The following is an 18,816-nucleotide window of genomic DNA, read 5'->3' on the forward strand; positions in this document are numbered from 1 at the left end:
GACGAAGGCATTTCGGACCCTGCAATGCTATGTGATTCCGATTCGTCTTTGTGCTCCATACACCTCCTGCAAGTTTGTTGCACTAGTAGTAAATCACCCTGTATATATTATATGATAGTTATTAAAATTATATAATTATAAACAAAATTACAATTCATAATACAAATTATGTATACTAATTTTATTCTTTATATAGAAATACTAAATAAACGTCCTTATAGATCAACACAAAATTAAAAAGATACAATGGAAGGTATTTAAACATTTGGTTTATATAACTTTTCAGTGAGATAACTGGGCCTGGTGTGATTCTCAGATCTTGATATTAGGTGGAATATTAGAGAGACATGGACTCATTTCTTCCTTAATCGTTTGTAGTCTTTTCGTCTTGTTAGTTTTTATAGTAGTAGGCACAGAAAATCCTATCTCACGTAGGTAAGATAAGGATGTACCTTTTTAAAATGAAATAAATATATAAATAAATAAAAAAAAATTATAAGTTTAAGTAAGGTAAACCCAAATTACTTGGCACCCCTGGAATGTTGTTGCCGCACTCTAGGGTACCGTGGCATCCCGGTTGAAACCACTTGTTTAATGGATCGTTCAGATTTTCCAAAGAAATGGCTATAAAATTTACAGAACTGGTTTTTTACATAGGCATATCGTCGTAAGCCTAAAGTTCGAAAATACAACTTAATCTAGAAATGATACTTTCCATTTTAACTATGTAAAAGTTTCAGTTTAGTTTTAAGTTAGTTTTATTTTAAACACAGTCGGACTTCTCTTTAACGAACTTCCATACAGTGAATTTTTCTCTGTAGCGAACTTTTTTGATTTCCCTTTGGTCATTACATTGAAAATAGTTTCCGTATAACGAACTTTTAAATCTCTGCTCTTTCCAGTGAACTGGTTCAACTACAATAAAAGAAATGAGGAGATGGGGGAATAAGGGGAACCCCTGGTGCCATTTGACATCGACATACTATACTGTACACTATAACGAACTGATTTCGAGAGATCTGGGTACGCATCGTTCGCACCTCTGGCCTTTAAGCAATAGAGCTGACGCTTAGAATGCACAAATTAAAAGCTAAAAGGATTAAAAATTAATCACTTTAGCTTTTAATAGCTAAAGGGTTTAATTCTTAAGAGCATTTCACAATTTAGTGTTGCTTGTAAAGCCTTTACTGTACAGAGAAGTCGCGCTAGTCAACTGCTATTATATATCTATATATAATAGCATAGATATATATCTATGTGTTCCACACCATTGGCAAAGGTTAGAGCATATTCCCTGCACGGACATTGGCTCTGGTCTACCTGTTTTCTATTATAAGCACCCTATTAGAGAACTAGGATCAGTGATTTTCAATCTTTTCTTAGTAACGGCACCCCTAAGTAATTTATTTTATTTTGTGGCACCCCTACTCAATTTTCTTCCTGTTAGAACCGATTCTCTCTCTCTCTCTCTCTCTCTCTCTCTCTCTCTCTCTCTCTCTCTATATATATATATATATATATATATATATATATATGTTTAAAAATTGTTATATGATAGGTATTACAATAATATAGCTATAAACAAAATTACAATTCATAATAAAAATTATATATGTACTGTATAATTTTATTCTAAATAAAAATCAATTATAGATCACCACAAAATTCAAAATATACCGTACACTTTTTTATAATGAAATTAATACATAAATTAAAAAAAATAATTTTGAGTAACTTAAACCCAAATTACGTGGTACCCCTGGAATGTTGTTGCGGCACCCTAGGGTACAGCGGCACCCTAGGATACAGCGGTACCCCGGTTGAAAACCACTGAGTCTAGGATAGAGTGATTTGCCTTTATCCCGGAATTCATCTGTTGTTTGCAGAAATGAATCATCCACACTTTCACTAATTTTCACATATCTCAGTATGGTAGGTACAAGTAGTCCCTAAATCAGTTTTTGTTTAGCTGCTGTGCGAGTAACCGTTAGAGGAAATCCTTGAGTGTAGTGGAAAAAGTGGAAGTACTTAATAGCACTTCCACTTTTTCCACTACGTCTATTATTAAGTACTACCAAATACGGAGGATGTGGAAAGGTCAGGGAATGACTACCGCATATTCCCGGAGCAATATGGCCTTAGTTGCTAATGCTCCTAAAAACCAAACAACAACAACAACGACTATCAAGTACTACTATTAAGTAATATCAAGTACTTCCACTTTTTCCACTACATCGCGACTTTAAAAAAAAAAAAAAAAAGAAATCCGCTTTAAAATTTGGTGTCCCTGCCAGCAATGTGTCAGCCATCCAGAAAATCGTGTTCGATTCTCAAACTATTTGAGGAAACGGATCCCAGTCGGAAGCGTGCGAAATTATGCCTGTATGAAGATACATATGAAGTCTTTTTAAGTGGGTGAAATTGATTCGAGACCAAAAAGAGCCGATATCAGCGCCATTAATAAAAGAAAAGGCTATGGAATACATATCTTTTCTCGGACATTAAACTTCCCAAGCTAGTTCTGGTTGGCTGAACAAATTTAAAAAGCGCCATGGCTTACTTGAAAAAGTTATTTCTGGTTAAAAGTGGGGTTTTAATTGAAGAAGACTGTCACCATTGGAAAGAAACAATTTTGAAAAAAAAAAAAAAAAAAAAAAAAATATGGAGGACTAGGAGCCCAAAGACATATTCAACGTTGATGAAAGAGGTCTAATTTTTAAATGTTTGCCGAACAAGACACTGACTTTTAAAGGTGGTAAAAATAAGGAGAGTCTTGGTTGGTGCACATATAGCTGGTAATGAATAACTGAAGCTTTTGGTAATAGGCAAAAGTAAACAATCCCGATGTTTTAAAGGAGTAAAGTCGTTAGAGTTGGACGACGACAACAACAAAAAGCTTGGATGACAAGTGAAATTTTTGAACAGTGGATTTTAAATTTTGGTAGAAAGATGACGAAAGAAAACAGAAAAATCGCTTTGATTGTCGACAACTGTCCTGCCCACCTTCACTAGGTAATTTCGAAACTTACAAGTGTGAAACTTGTTTTCTTCCCTACGAATACCTCGTCTAAACTGCAGCCAATGGACTAAGGCATTATCAAGAATTTGAAAATGCACTACTGAAGGCACATACTGAAAAAAAATGATACTGAGAATAGAAACCAACCAACCTATAGATCCTGTTATAAATTTGCGGATGTGCATATCAGAGTTGGCAAAAGTTTGGAGTCAGTATGTGATGGAAAAAACGATTAAGAATAGTTTCGCAAAAGCAGGTTTTGCTAAAACGCCAATTAACAGCAATGAGAGGGATGAACTACTACAGTATATTGAGTAATCTTGAGAAGAACTCCAAGCGAGAGGTTTGATCAGTAGGGAAATTGTTCTTGAAGAATTTTTAGGAGTTGATAACGATGTCATAGTATCTGAATATCCAAGTGACTCCAACATTTTGGAGAGCATTGAAAAAACTAGTGAGAATATCGATTATGAGTTGTATGAAACTTGGGGCAATGTTAAACCTTCCAAGCGTGAAATGTTGACAGCATTTGAAACTTTGCGTCGAGGCTTTCAGTGTGAAGAAAATGTGCCAGAAAATATATTTGAGTGCTTAAACAAATGCGAACATTTTTATGAACGATGTACAGTAAAATCTGATAGAGTTGTATAAAGCCTTGAATGGTTTGAGCATGCTCAATGCTGATGGGATTCTTCCTCTTGCTCAGAATAATCACCTGAGAAGGCATAAATTCAAATTGAGGAAAGACAGACGTAGGATAGACGTGTGGAAATTTGCCTTTAGCCAGCGGGTAGTTGGTTGGTGGAACAGACTTCCATCCCTTGTCGTGGAAGTTGATAGCCTAAATAAATTTGAGGCTCAGCTGGACAGGTATTTCAAACGAACGGAGGGGTGAAGTGGAAGTTGTTGTTTTTTTTTTTTTTTTGGCTGATGTTGCATAAGCTTGCTTTCTTGCATCATATGCCTCTACTAATGCTAATGCTAAAATACAAAGCACAACAAAAAATTAACCAAATATTTTACGACATACTTCTTAAAAGTGTACTAATATAGGTATACATAATATGTGTGTATTAATAAATTGTTTTTAAATGTTAGAAAATTTTTTCATTCCCACTTATTTCTGATTTATTTCCCATATTTTGCTGTATTTGTGAATTGAAATGCAGTATTTTTCATCGTTGAAAAGGTTATATTTTTTTTAACGAAATTTCTGTATAATGAATTTTTTTAAGCGAACTATCGATTTCGTTATATGGAGCTCCGACTTCAGTTTCTCTGAAGTGACATTTTGTGTATAGTGGTACATATAGTTTCCACAAGGGTACTACTCTCTCGGATTGAAGTTTCATTGGATGTTTTCGGTATTTGTATTGTTAGACATTTGTGTTTTGATGTAAATTTGTTGGCGATTTATGCGGAAATGGAACTCTTAGAATTGCATGAGTATCCAGAGTACCTGACGCAGTGTTGCGATTTACTGAATGAACAGTGGAAGCGGAGCACATCAGCGAGGTGTCGAACGTTACTTGTTATATACATTTCTCAGTACTGCAGCAGAAACATTAAGTGATGCATGATTTCATTAAACAAAAACAAACAAAAAAAAAAGATAGGAAAAGAAAAAAAGCAGTAATTACCAATGCTGAACGTCAACAGCTATTTAAATTAAACGTATACCTTCTTGTATGTATTATTAATAAAAATGTTTTTAATTAATCTAAGCAAACAACCCCTCCCTTTGCTACCAACACTGAAGTGTAGGTTGCATCTATCATTCCTCTAGCATTATTTGTTGCAAGTTGCACAATTCTTATACATTGAATTCCCGACAAGATAAGTCAAAGATGCATCTTGTCAGCGAAAGCAGAACTAGTTGAACAGGTGCCTCCGTAGCTAGGTGGGCAGGAGCAGCAGCAGTGCGTAGCACACGCTTCTTGATTAGACCGGCGTTCGAGCCCATGGCCACCCGACGCAGAGAGGTCAGGGAATGACCACCGCATATCCCGGGAGTAATATGACCTTAGTTGCTAAAGTTCCTAAAACCCACATAACACAATTAGTTGAACAGAGACCCCAGTCAGCTTTTTATTTTTGTATAATTAGCAATACTAATTTATTGTAAACGTGGAGAGTAAAAAGTTAAATCAGTCTTATCTAATGTATGAGAGAAATGCTAATACTAAGGAAGGATTATCATTCCTTCCTTTATATATATATATTTATGCAATGAGGTAGAAGTAATAAATCTACTGAAAAGTGAGAAGACGAGTAAATTACACAAAATGCCAAAATTAATAGGATAGCAGAAATTGGAAATATTGAAGGCGAAAAATAATGTGAATATTCTATGATATAATGGATTAAATAAAATTATAGGCTGAATTGAATAGCCAATTAGAGAGAAGGGAACTGTAAAGCAAAAATGATCAGTTTAATATATGAAGTAATAGCAAGCATCAGATATAAAGCTTTGAATGGTTTGAGCATGCTCAGTGCTGATGGGATTCTTCCTCTTGCTCAGAATAATCACCTGAGAGGGCATAAATTCAAATTGAGGAAAGACAGATGCAGGATAGATGTGCGGAAATTTGCCTTTAGCCAGCGGGTAGTTGGTTGGTGGAACAGACTTCCATCCCTTGTTGTGGAAGTTGAAAGCGTAAATAAATTTAAGGCTCAGCTGGACAGGTATTTCGAACGAACGGAGGGGTGAAGTGGAAGCGGTTTTTTTTTTTTTTTTTTTTGGCTGATGTTGCATAAGCTTGCTTTCTTGCATCATATGCCTCCACTAATGCTAATGCTAATATGGGTGGGATAATTTGGTTAAAGGTCTAAAAAGGGGGGGGGGAGAAAATTACAAAATTTAAAATCTGATGCAAGCTAAAAATAAATATTGATACATAATCAGGTATTTCATCAGGGTCTACACCTGATCATGTATCAAAAACTGCATTTCTATACTTATCCATATCTGTGGAAGAAAAAGAAATTTAAAAATAAGTAAGAGTAAATAGGAGGGTAAAGCAGCAAATCTTTTGCAAAAATATGGATAAGGTAGTCCCTTTTTGTATATGGGGTCTATTGTTGTTTTCTACTTTTATTAATGATATTGATGAAAGCATATCAAGCTTATGTCCAAGTTTTCAGATGATACAAAGGTTGGAGGGTGATTAATGACAGGAATGACAGTATGCCACTTCAACAGGATCCGACTTTTCATCTAGACAAGCAGACGGGCTGAGAAATGTAAACTGAAATTTAACATTGACAAATGTATAGTATTGCATACTGGTAGCAGTAATCCCAAAGTAATGCACCATCTGTGTGGTACTACACTCAGAGTAGTGGAAAATGAAAAAGACTTTGGGGGTAATTGTGCAGTCAAATATCAAGTTCTCTGAGCAATGCAGATAGTCTGCCGGGACAGCTCATGGGGTTTTGTCAATGATATGCAGGAATTTTGCTAGCAGGGATAAGGAGGTGATTATCCCATTGTATAAGGCAATGATCAAGCCACAACTTGAGTATTGTATAAATGTCTGGAGGCCTCATTAAAATGAGAACGATGTAAAGCTGCTGGAACGAGAAGTGCAACAAGATTAGTGAGGGGAACAAAGGGGTGCTCTTACCAAGAAAGGAATAGTATTTGCTATATAGTGCAAGGAAGCCACAGGCTTTTGTTGCATTGGCCAAAAACCCACCAAGTAGATGAGAAAATACAAATTATATGCTTCCCTCCTCGTACAGGTAACTATCCAGTTGACCTTTGAATTTGAATTAATGTGAATTTATGACCCCTAGTTCTGGAATTATAACAGTGAGAATTCTAGCTTCATTAATTTTACTAATCCCTCTCTGAGCTTTATAAACTTCAATCAGGTCACCTCTGAGGTGCCTGGTTGCCATGCTCTGTAGCCCACATAATCGGAGTCTTTCCTCAAGTCTCTTTGGGCCCTTTCAAGAAGCTCAGTGTCTTTTTTCAGATGAGGTCTCCATACGTGAACACAGTTTTCCAAATGTGGGCTTACAATTGCTTTATACAGTGGGATTATGACCTCCCTATCTATACAGGATAGTGTTTGATAGATCATTGATAGGACACCAAAGACTTTCCTGGCTGCCTGTTTACACTGTTCAGAAAACTTCATATCTGCCTGTATTGTAATTCCCAGATCTCTTTCCTTCACTATTTATAATTCAGCCCCACCATGTGTATAGTTTATTTGTGGGGTTCTATTCCCCAAGTGTAAAACCTTGCATTTAGCAGCATTAAAACATAGCTGCCATTTCTCTTACCATCTCTGAGGTCATTCAAGTCATCCTGAAGGAGCACTGCTAGTTAACACTGATCATTAACAACTCGTGCCAATTTTTATTTCATTACAAATTTTGACATCAGGCCTTCTATTCAGTGTTGAATCTGGGGTGGTGTGAGTTTCACCCCTGTGGAATAAAATCCCCCCACCAGCAAAAAATAGTAATATTTATTTTAATATTCGTTCCAAGACCCTGGATGCTTAAATTTTCACCACATTTTTTGTTTAATTGAAATTTTCTTCTTACTGCACTCTTTAGGGGCCATTTTATCAGTTTACACAGTGTTGAAATTATAAGATACGAATTCACAAAATTTATGTCAAATAAACAATACAAAAATCACATCAACTAAAGCAGTGTTCCCCAAGGTGCAGTACTCTTACCACCAGTAAAAATAATTAAATGGGCAACATTTCTGGCCGCATGCATTGTAACTAAAAGCCACATTTTTGTTTTATGGTTTTCAGGTTCCCTTTATTTTCACACAAACCATCTCTTGATAGTGTTTCACACAAACAGTCTACTTGCAACTGATTCTTTGTTTGTATATCGCAAACAAGATCGCAGGCCGTGAACAGGTTTGCATGAATTGGTTCCTGACAGATGCTATCATAATTATAAAGTGTCCCGCGGCTTTCAAAAGAAGTGCTAAATGTCTGGACAGAGAGGGGAGTTTACTGCAAGCACTAATTCAATTGTTGGCAGTTTCACTTTATGATTTTCAGATTACCTTTACTGTATTTGTGTTTTTTTTTTTCACAGCACGAGTCTACTTATGGCTAATTCTTCTTTTGTATACCGCAAACAAGACGGTTTGGTCGCAGCCTATAAACAATACATTTTATATAATATATATTATATTATTTTATATTATATTATTTTATATTATATTATATTATTTTATTTTATATTATTATATTATTAATATAATATATATTATATTATTATATTATTACATTTTATATAATATACATTTTTATTATAATCTTTTTTATATAAAGATAAGCTTAAGAGGGCCCGAATGAGTTTTTGGAAAAATTAATAAATGAAATGACTGATACACATGCAAAGAAGAATAAGATTATTACAATACTGTATGTACTTGCATGTTTGATTATAATTTGTATAATTTTTTTTTTTTTTGCAAATTTTAATCAGTTATTTTCATATTATTAAACTGTGATTATTGTCAGTAATGTGGTTTTTGTGAACTGATTATTAGCATTTAGATATTAAATAATAAATATTTCCTTTTGTTTCCTATTTTGTTTTCTCATATTCTCATATAACATTCATAAATATACAGATTTGTTTGTAACATATACATATGTTGTAAATATTAAATAATAATAAAAAATATACACATATACTACATGTACCCCCTAAAGTTTACACCCCCCTGTGTGCAAATGCTCTGTTTTCAACACTGCTTTTATCCCTTCGTTGATGTCATTTGAAAATATCATTTATGAAAGGCTTCAGTTCTGCAAATTGCAGTGTCTGGAAACTAGGCACATCGGTGATCTGATTGAGGTGTTTAAGGCTTTGAATGGATCGAGCAATCTCAGTGCAGATGGGATTCTTCCTCTTGCTCCAGTGCATAGCACACGCTTCTTGATTAGACCGGGGTTCGAGCCCGTCACCACCAAATACGGAGAATGCGGAAAGGTCAGGGAATGACCACCGCATATCCCGGAGCAATATGGCCTTAGTTGCTAATGCTCCTAAAAACCAAATAACAAACAAACAATCCTCTTGCTCAGACTACATGCATGAGGGGACACAGAACTGAATTGAGGAACGATGGTTGCAGAATAGACGTGAGGAAGTTTTCCTTTAGCCAAGTGGGTAGTTGATTGCTGGAACAAACTTCCATCTGTTATTGTGGAAGTTGATAGCCTGAATAAATTCAAAGAAGAATTAGACAAAACTATTGAGGGAATGAATCAATGGAATGGGAGGTGTCTTTTTTTTTGGCTGCTGATGCTGTATAAGCTTGTATTCTTGCATCATTTGCAACTACTAATGGTAATGATAAAGATTCTGTATTTTCATCAAACATGTAAATTGGTTTTAATCCAATTATTTTTGCATTTTAGCCAATCTGATAGCAATCTGAAGGGCATTTATCACTGACTGTTAGTTTCTATGGAGCATATTCATTATAATGTCCTTGTTCATTTTTTTGTTTTTTGTTTGATTCAGATTATTACAATTTATGGAAACTTGATTGTCAAAAAATGATAATTGGATCAATCAATCAACATTCAGTCAGTATCCATTTATTGCATCAAGACAAAAAAACAGTTCTAGCAAATTGTTACAAACATGTCATTAACATAAATAGATTGTTACAAAAACAACCTTCAGCTAATGCACAGCTTGCCTTATTCATAATGCTTTTATATAAGTTAAATTAAGATTTTTATTATATTCATGTGATAGTTCTGTTTCTAACATATAAATGCTAAAATGTGTCAACTGCTTTCAGTGAATTTAGGTGGAAAAAGAAAGTGAAAAGATTTGAGAAATGAAATTCCAGATAACTGGAATTGTCTTTTAAATGGAAAATTAAAAAAAAAAAAAACAAAAGAAGATCAGGAAAATTTACAAACACAAAAGAGTCTTAAGCTGTACTAGCATGCACACAACACACTGATGTAGCAAAATATTTTTATGCACCCTCATCCACCACATAAAAATATGCATTCTTATGACCAGCAATATTTATGAAAGCTCTTGTAGTTTATGAATCTTATATTAATGTTTCTCTTTTAAGAATCATATGGGTTTAACATAATCTGTAAGAGACAACAACACTTGAGGACTGTATGCAGCCTACCAGTCATTTGGATATGCCTGGCATGTTCGCTATCACATACAGGGTGATTCACTACCAGTGCGACAAACTTGCAGGAGGTGTAGGGGGCACAAAGACGAATCGGAATCACATAGAATTTCAGGGTCCGAAATGCCTTCGTCATGTGGTAGAGGACGTTGAACGGGAGGTCGCATTACAGCGATCCCGCTGGAAGTCAGCATTTGTGAACCGTTTTTGTAGCAAAAGTCCTCCGGAGTGGATAATCCACAGGCTCCAATGATTGGATGCGTTGCAGATGGTATGAACTCATTTGGTTTGTTGACAGTATCCTCCATACAATGGATTGGGAAATACCCAATTGTTGGCCTATCGCTCGAGTACTCGTACTCGGATTGCCTTCTGCAAGACGTAGGACATTCTCCTCATTGTCTGGCGTCCTCGTCGTTCGCTCTCGATTCATGGTACCTCTCGTGAAACAACCAGTCTCACGTAACCTTCTGTGCACACGTGCGAAAATCGTATGATGAGGAGCACGCCTGTGCAGGAAACGCTCCTGGTACAAGCGCAGAGCGGCGCGCCCGTTACAGTCCGCAGCTCCATACGCGAGGTGCATGTCGGGCATTTCAACGTTTGAATACTCGTCCATCGTACTGCCTCGGGAACCGGTTCGCAAATGCTGACTTCCAGCGGGATCGCTATTCACGCAACCTCCCGTTCAACGTCCTCTACCGCACGACGAAGGCATTTCGGACCCTGCAATGCTATGTGCTTCCGATTCGTCTTTGTGCCCCCTACACCTCCTGCAAGTTTGTCGCACTGGTAGTGAATCACCCTGTATACAGTCTTTTCTGCCAAGATTACAGAATTGGGATCATACTTGACCACACAACATAGTACACTGCTGCTGCTAGTACTACTGCCACAGACAACTAAAACATAACAAAACCACATGTGCCAGTTTTACATGCTTGATTTAGAGTCTCAAGCCCAAAGAATGCTTAAATGGGCTTTGGTCCAAGCTTAAAAGTTGGTGATTTAGCTGCCACATATGGCACACATTAATTGCAGTGGATAGTTATATATATTAGTTATGTTCATAACTATGGGAAACTTAAAAAAAGATGAAGAACATTTTGTGATGTGTGGCTTATTTAAACATGTAAATTCTTTGTCAGCTGTGACCAACAAGCAGTTCTCACTTCTGTTCAGTTTTCAGTCTTTATGTTATGAACAAACTTAATAGCATATAGGTCTATATTTAGCTCTGCTTACAGCAGCAGTAATCATGTGTGACATGTATTCAACTAGGTGTGCACAGGTGCCCCTGAATGTTAATTCACACCTTTTTGAGAATGACCTTTAGATCTGTCAGCTACTGAGACCTACCCTAGGTGTGTTGTTCAAATGAGATCACAGATTCTAGAAGCAATTAATGTCTGGCAACTGTGTAGGCTCTGTCTGATGCTGCACATACATCATTCCTACACAGTTTGCATCCTGTGGGTATGTTGTCTTCGAACAGTTTGTCACTCCATGGGAATAAATAAGAGCATTATGAACTTGGTCTTCAAGAATATTTAGATACATCCTCATGAGAGGACTACCAGAATAACAAGAGGACCTGCACTGACCACTACCACCATCAACAGCAGCCAGCAGAGGGTATGATGCATTTGGAATCTATTGCCTTTGTGGGGTTTGCTCCACCAATAATAATTTATCAGTGTTAAACAAACTGAACTGTGATTCATCTGGCCCTATTACATGTTTTGTGGGCATTCACTGACAATGCTGGCATTTCCATCACTGCAAATGATTTGTCTCTTATGCTTACACACAGGCTTATATATTGACAAGTTGCCATTTGTACCATTGTCCTGAGTGGCCTGCCGTGCATGGCAGGCCACTCTTTCTTCTGTCCAGTATTTGTATTGTTTTCTGATTATTTGTGTTGCCTTTAGATTTTTGTATATGTGGACATATACGGTCCCTGTTGTGATGTTTTGTCTTCCAGCTGGACTTCATGTTGGTTTTGTTTGTTTCATTATTTTTATTTATTACATTTTATGCAAGTTAAAAATATTAGAAACAAAATTTTAAGCTATAAGCCTTAACTTTTAAAAAATTATTACATGAAAAAAGTCATAAGAATGGATGTCCCAAGCTATATTAATTTGATTTAATTTAAAATTATTTGGCTTAGCCTATAGATTTTTCTTCATTCTTTTTTTACTGTGAACCTCTGTAAAATCAGTAAGCTTTATCATTAATACTCATCAAATGGTACAAGGAAGCAATCTTATAATAGTAACAGCAAAAAAAAAACCCTCTTCCTTCTAATAATATAACACCCTTTGACAGTGTTTTGTAATTGTAAACTATTGGAATAAATTGCCTGCCAAAATGATAGAGGCAATACTAACACTAATTAAAAGTGTCACTTAAATATGTTACCTACAAAAAAAAAAGCTTTAAAACAATCTTCTATAAAAGGATACCTACACTCATATTGATAAATGCTAATATGATTAGACAAGATATATATATATAATTTATTTTCAGATGTCACAGTTTGGAGAAGTCGAACAAAAATTTGCCTGTATCACTTATACTGATTGAAAAACAAAACAATTTAGTTATAGGACACAGCAGACTTTCCCGAGTATCTGAAGGTCCACATACTTGTTGGATTGAATCTGGTAGGATGTTTGTTTGTTTGTTTTTATTTAAAAAAATAGAATATCTTAGTTTTTGATTTTTTACATAATGTGAAGTTTTTTACATAATCTAAAGAAAAATTTTCTTTAGGAGATAGTCACTTCAGAAAAAAGCTGGCATCTATTTTTAGATTTGTTTACAAATACCTAAATGCCTATTAGCTTTAGTGTGCCTTCTGTCCACATGTAACACCTTGACTAACATTGAATAGATTTTGTGAAATTTTATATTTAGCTCTTTTAGAAAGATTTTTTAAGCAATTTAATTCATAAAATCAAACAAATAGAAGTCTGACAGTATTTTTCATATATATCCCAATTTTTCAATATGTCATTATATTTAAATAATTCAATATATCAAAGGACTTCCTAGCTAAAGAACTCTTTAGCTAGGAAGTTGAATGGGGCACTATCTTTGGATTTTGGTTTGGAGTTGATATTTCATATCAATTTCAAACTTTTGATATTTTTGTTTAGGAAAATTTGGAGAGAACAATAAATGTAACAATGGTGATAAAAAACTACTGAAATTTTGTGAATGCTGTATTCTCTTAACTTTCCATTGCTAGTATGGCATCTGATAGGCATCACTTTTTAAATTATTCTGCTATTTTTTTAAATTTGTAAATGAAATCAAATCCTCCCAGTAACTTTTGTTCACCAGTATCTCTACCTGGTTATATAGTATTTTCTGTTTTCATTTTGATATACTCTGAATTATGAGACGTTAATTTTTTGTGTGGCATTTAATGGACACCAGGCAAGCAAAGGCATCTTTCTTTTTTTTTTCTCTAAGCAATTCCCATTCCCACTTGATGTCTGTGAGATGCCAGGAACAGGTGACTAATATTGCCATAGAGCTTTGATTTTGCTTGCTGAATGTAAATAGCTGACAAAAATAGAGATATTCATGCTTCTACCAGAAACCACATGAGCATCTCGGTTTCAAGCTGGGAGATCAATGACCTTCCAGTTATTGATCTCCCAGCTTGAAACTATATTAACCATATTAAACTACTTTAAATACATCTTCAGTATTATTATTTTAAAACCCACGGTAAATTAATCATCCTTTAACTATGTTAAACTACTTAAAATTTAAATTTAAATTAATATACTTTAAACTATATTAAAATTATTGGTTTCTTTCATTTATTTTTGTTCAATATTTTTTAATTGGGTTTAGCAAACCATAATTAATAAATCACCATTTTCAGTTCAGTAAAAAAGCTAAATTTTTTTTATAATTAAAACAAAAAGGAGTATCATACTAAATTGAGGTGGCATCATGATAAATTGAGGACACAAGTGATGGAAGGTTAATTACTAATACAGTTTTCAGCATGAAAATTGCCACAAGTTTACGCGGATGGAACATAATAGAAACAAGAAAAGCACAATTGACTATATTTTATTATAAAAAAAAAAGATCTTAAACAACTGGTTGAAGATACAAAGGTATAAAGAACATTTGAGATTGGAAGTGATAATTATCTTGTGTTGTGTAAATGAAAGTGGAAATTAGTGCCAAAATACGTGTTAAAAAAAAAAAAAGGTTGAATATTAAAACAGACAAAAATTAAAAACTCTCAGATTTTGCAATAATCATGAAATGTAGAACCTTCTTGCTAAAAAAAACATTCCTAATGCTAACGTGACTTTAGATGGAAAAAAATTTAAGTGTACCTTAGTGGGGATATGTGAAGAGAAGGTCTGTAAAGGCAAGAAATTCAAAATGCCATGGTAGACTCAAGTTAAAGAAGAAGTTAATGAAAAAAAATATATTATAAAAAAATTGGCTTAGTAGTTTTATTTTGGCAAAAAACTATTAAGCCATTATTGAATTATAATGAAAAGTGCAAGAGGGCTAAAGTATGTAGAATAAATAAAATAAAGAAAAATCTGAGGGAGATTTAGAGAAAGACATGGAAAACAAAATGCTTTGGTACTTAGCTAAAAATGTCAGAGCAGGTGGAAAAAATTATAACTAAGGTAAGGAAAAATGATAAAGATATTTTAAAGTGTGTAGTTAATACTTTTTTGAATTGTTAAATGAAGGAGCCAAAGACATCATTGAAGAATAAGAAAAGATTGAAATAGTAGAAATTTTGGATGCTGGGTCAAATATCGAGGTAGGAAAGGTATGAAAAATAGCAAGTATAAGAAGACAGTAGGCATAGATAAAATCACGATCTGAAATGTAAACTCCAGGACAGTGGTTATGTCACATTATTTGGTTGTCATTTTTAGGACAAGTTCAAGATGGTTGGCACAAGGCTGGCACCTGGCAGCAGTGATGCCTAATCTGGCAGATACCCTCAGAAAAATATCTATTTCACATTAATTGGTGGAGCAGGACTGTTGGTTGAAACTCTGTCTTCCAAATTGTATATGTAGATTTACTTAAGCAGTTTTGGAAATCGTAACTTTCTCAGCGTTATACTCAAAAAGGATCCCACAGACCAACTATTATTACAATTTTTTCCTTCTTTGTAAAAAAAAAAAAAATAAATAAAATAGGGAAATATCCAGAATTCATTATTTATTTTTCAAGATTGTAATAGCCGAAGTACTTGATTTTAGTAATACTGTACTTGAATTACTGGATTAATAATACTTTAAAATTTTTGGAAGAGTCATATTATTGTAGGTCTTGAAATTTATGTGAACAGGTCAGGCCAGATGTTATTATGCTTCTTAGATTTTCTCCATTATAGTTCATGCTATTTCTGCTGTTTAGATACTGTTCAACACCCCCAGGGACTCACATCTGGTGAGTATGGGCTTGGCACACCCAGGGTCCTGAGCTGGATATCATCATTCTTCTCTTTTTTGGTGATTCCTTTCTACTTCTCTCTCAGGGTAATAGGGAAATTTTTTTTTTTTTTTTTTTTTGGCTGGTGCAGCGTAAGCCTCAGGCTTCCTTGCACCATATGGCTGATAATGATAATTTTATGATTGAACTCTTATATAAAATAGTTTATTAAACTGATACTTATATATTTTTAAAAAATCATGATGGTATCTCCAGTCATAGCTTATGGTTATATATCGAAGAATAGTAATAAATCTTGCTGTTAAAGCCAGCCCTTTACTGTCTTTTTTTCAGCTCCTCACCATTTAGAAGGTATATCATGCTTAATGTCCAAGTTTACAGACTGTTTGAAGGTTGGCAGGGTTATTAATCACAGTAATGACAGTACACTACTACAACAGGATCTAGAAAAGTTGAGCAGATGGGCTGAGGGTGGCAACTGAAGTTTAATATTGACAAATGTAAAGTACTGCATATGGGTAGCAGCAGTGCTTTTGATATTTTCTATATAAAATTGTATAACCGTTTTTATAATTCTAAATTACTCAGTCGGACCTCCGTTTAATAAAGTGCTTTTATAGAGAATTATTTTGAATTCCCTTGGAATTTACATTTAAAATATTTTTCGTTGAGCGAAGAAAATTTTCATATAGCGAACGGATTAGGAGAGAATTGACTCGGTACGAACTGTTCGCATTTCTGGCCTTCAGGCAATTAGTGTTGCTGCGTGAATTAAGAGAGCTAAAGCATTCTACAACTTAGTGGTACCTGGTAAAACCTATCACGTGGTCGACTTGTCCCACATATGGAGGAGTCGCGCTAGTCAAGAGTGAGCAGATCAAGGTGTATTCCCAATGGGCTCTGCCCACCTTCTACTGCAGTGGTGTCCAACCTTTTCCTGTACAGGGGCCATATTCAAAAAAATTCAAAGTTAGATTTCTTTAGTGTGTTACATTTTCGGTATCTTGTTGCATGTAGGGGGGATACAAGGACTAATAGATTAACAGTAGCCACTGGCAGAGCTGAAAGTGATTCTTGCACTGCTTCTATTGGAATGAGCCGCAGCCTGGAAAATAAGATGCAGGATATTTCAGAGACTCCTGGGAATCATTGGGGTACAAATAAACACATAGATTGTGTTAGGGTAGCTAAGAAAAAGAACAGGTGCATGTATACTTGTGTGTACACCAATGCTAGGAGTTTAGTAAATAAATTTGATGAATTTGAGGTATTGCTCAAAACATCAAAGGCAGATATTGTGGGGATTTCAGAGACGTGGTGTGTGACACCACGTCTCTGAAATCCCCACAATCCCCTAAGGAATGCAGAACTGGAATTTGGGGAGTACAATGTCTACAGAAAGGATAGACAAGATAGGAAGGGAGGAGGAGTTATGCTATTAGTCAAGAAATACATAAAATCCAAGGAAGTGAAGCCAGTCGACATTGCTGGACAGTGCAGTGTCGAGTCAGTTTAGTGTGACATAAGCATTGGGAGATCAAAATTGAGAGTAGGAGTGTGCTACAGGCCTAATGACTCTGATGAGTATAATAAGAAACTGTACGGGGAAATAGAGTGGGCCAGTAAATCACTAGCACACTAGCAAGGCTTTTCTGGATTTATTGGATGATTGTTTTCTACAGCAGCATGTTCAGGAGGCAACTAGAGGGAGTAATATTCTTGATTTGATTATCAGTAGTGATCCTTCATGCATTAAGAATCTGCAGGTAAATGAACCACTAGGTGGCAGTGATCACAGTGTGCTGAAGTGGGATTTACTCAAAGAGGTAACTACCATTAGGGGTAAAGGGAAGGGTTATTGCTTTCGTAAAGGCGACTACGATGGACTGAGACAGTATTTAAATTCTGTACAGTGGGACCAACTGATGATGCTACCAACAGCAAATTCAAAATGGGAAGCATTCAAAGAACTTATCTTGGAAGCTACTAGGCTTTACATACCAACTAAGAAATATTGTTCAAGGTTTAGGCCTAAGTGGATGTCAGATGAACTAATAAGACATATGGCAGAGAAGAAAAATTCATGGGATACATACAAATTAACACGTGACACAGAAGCCTATGATAGATACAAGTTGATCTGTAACCAAGTTACAAAGGAGGTTAGGCAGGCGAAGGCAGATTACGAGAAATCTTTGGCAAGGGATGCAAAGAAAAACAGCAAAGAGTTCTTTACTTAAGTAAACTCTAGAAGGAAGGGGATGAATCAGATTGGTCCACTTGATATCGATGGGTCAACTGTTGATGATCCTGCTCAGGTAGTTAACAAACTGAATGAATATTTTGCATCGACATTCACACATGAGGAGTTATTCAGCGAGGGGAATGCCGGAGGTGTATTCAACTCTGGCAGTAAGCTAGAGAATCTTGTAATAACTGAGAGTAAAGTGGAGGAAAAATTGTTAAAGATAAATACAAGAAAGGCACCTGGGTTGGATGGGATCTATCCAGTTATATTAAAGGAAGCAGCAGAGGAAGTAAGCAAACCCTTAGCCATAATTATGAGAGCTTCCTTGGACTCAGAGGAAGTACCCATGGACTGGAGATGTGCAAATGTGACCCCAATTCACAAAGGAGGATCAAAGGGCAACACAAGTAATTATAGACCTGTTAGTTTAACTTCTGTTCCTGGAAGATTAATGGAGGCACTAGTTAAAGAAGCACTGCAGGATCATCTAGACAAGGCTTCAGTTATAGCTCAGACACAGCATGGTTTTGTTAAGGGGAAGTCTTGCCTGACCAATTTGATTGGATACTGCAATATTCTTTTGTGACTGCAATATGATGCAGTCACAAAAGAACTGGATGCAAGGAATAACTTTGATATTATATACTTGGATCTTTATATACTTAGAAAGGCTTTTGATACTGTTGCACATGGAAGACTGCTGCACAAATTGGAGCAGTGTGGCATTGGAGGCAAATTGCTGCTATGGATAAAGGGGTGGTTGAGGGGGAGAGACAGAGTGGTAATCAATGGACACTGCTCATCGTGGACTAATGTTATTAGTAGAGTCCCTCAGGGTTCAGTATTGGGTCCATTATTGTTTTCTGTATTTATAAATGATATTGATGATGGTATATCAAGCTTAATGTCCAAGTTTGC

General features: G+C 35.4%; 1 protein-coding gene across 1 annotated transcript in view; it reads left to right on the forward strand.

Annotated features, from left to right (window-relative positions):
* The first annotated feature begins 4,342 nt into the window (after positions 1 to 4,342).
* Positions 4,343 to 18,816, forward strand: part of Naa80 (N-alpha-acetyltransferase 80) — a 43,652-nt gene continuing 29,178 nt past the window's right edge. The window contains exons 1-2 of the mRNA XM_090370155.1: positions 4,343 to 4,534; positions 12,720 to 12,856. Coding sequence (XP_090226281.1) covers positions 4,443 to 4,534; positions 12,720 to 12,856 — 229 coding nt within the window. The 5' untranslated portion in view covers positions 4,343 to 4,442. The remainder of the gene's footprint in view (positions 4,535 to 12,719; positions 12,857 to 18,816) is intronic.

The sequence above is a fragment of the Mastigoproctus giganteus genome, chromosome 3 (genome assembly GCF_048544385.1).
Source record: "Mastigoproctus giganteus isolate SK-2022 chromosome 3, ASM4854438v1, whole genome shotgun sequence".
Classification (NCBI taxonomy): domain Eukaryota; kingdom Metazoa; phylum Arthropoda; class Arachnida; order Uropygi; family Thelyphonidae; genus Mastigoproctus; species Mastigoproctus giganteus.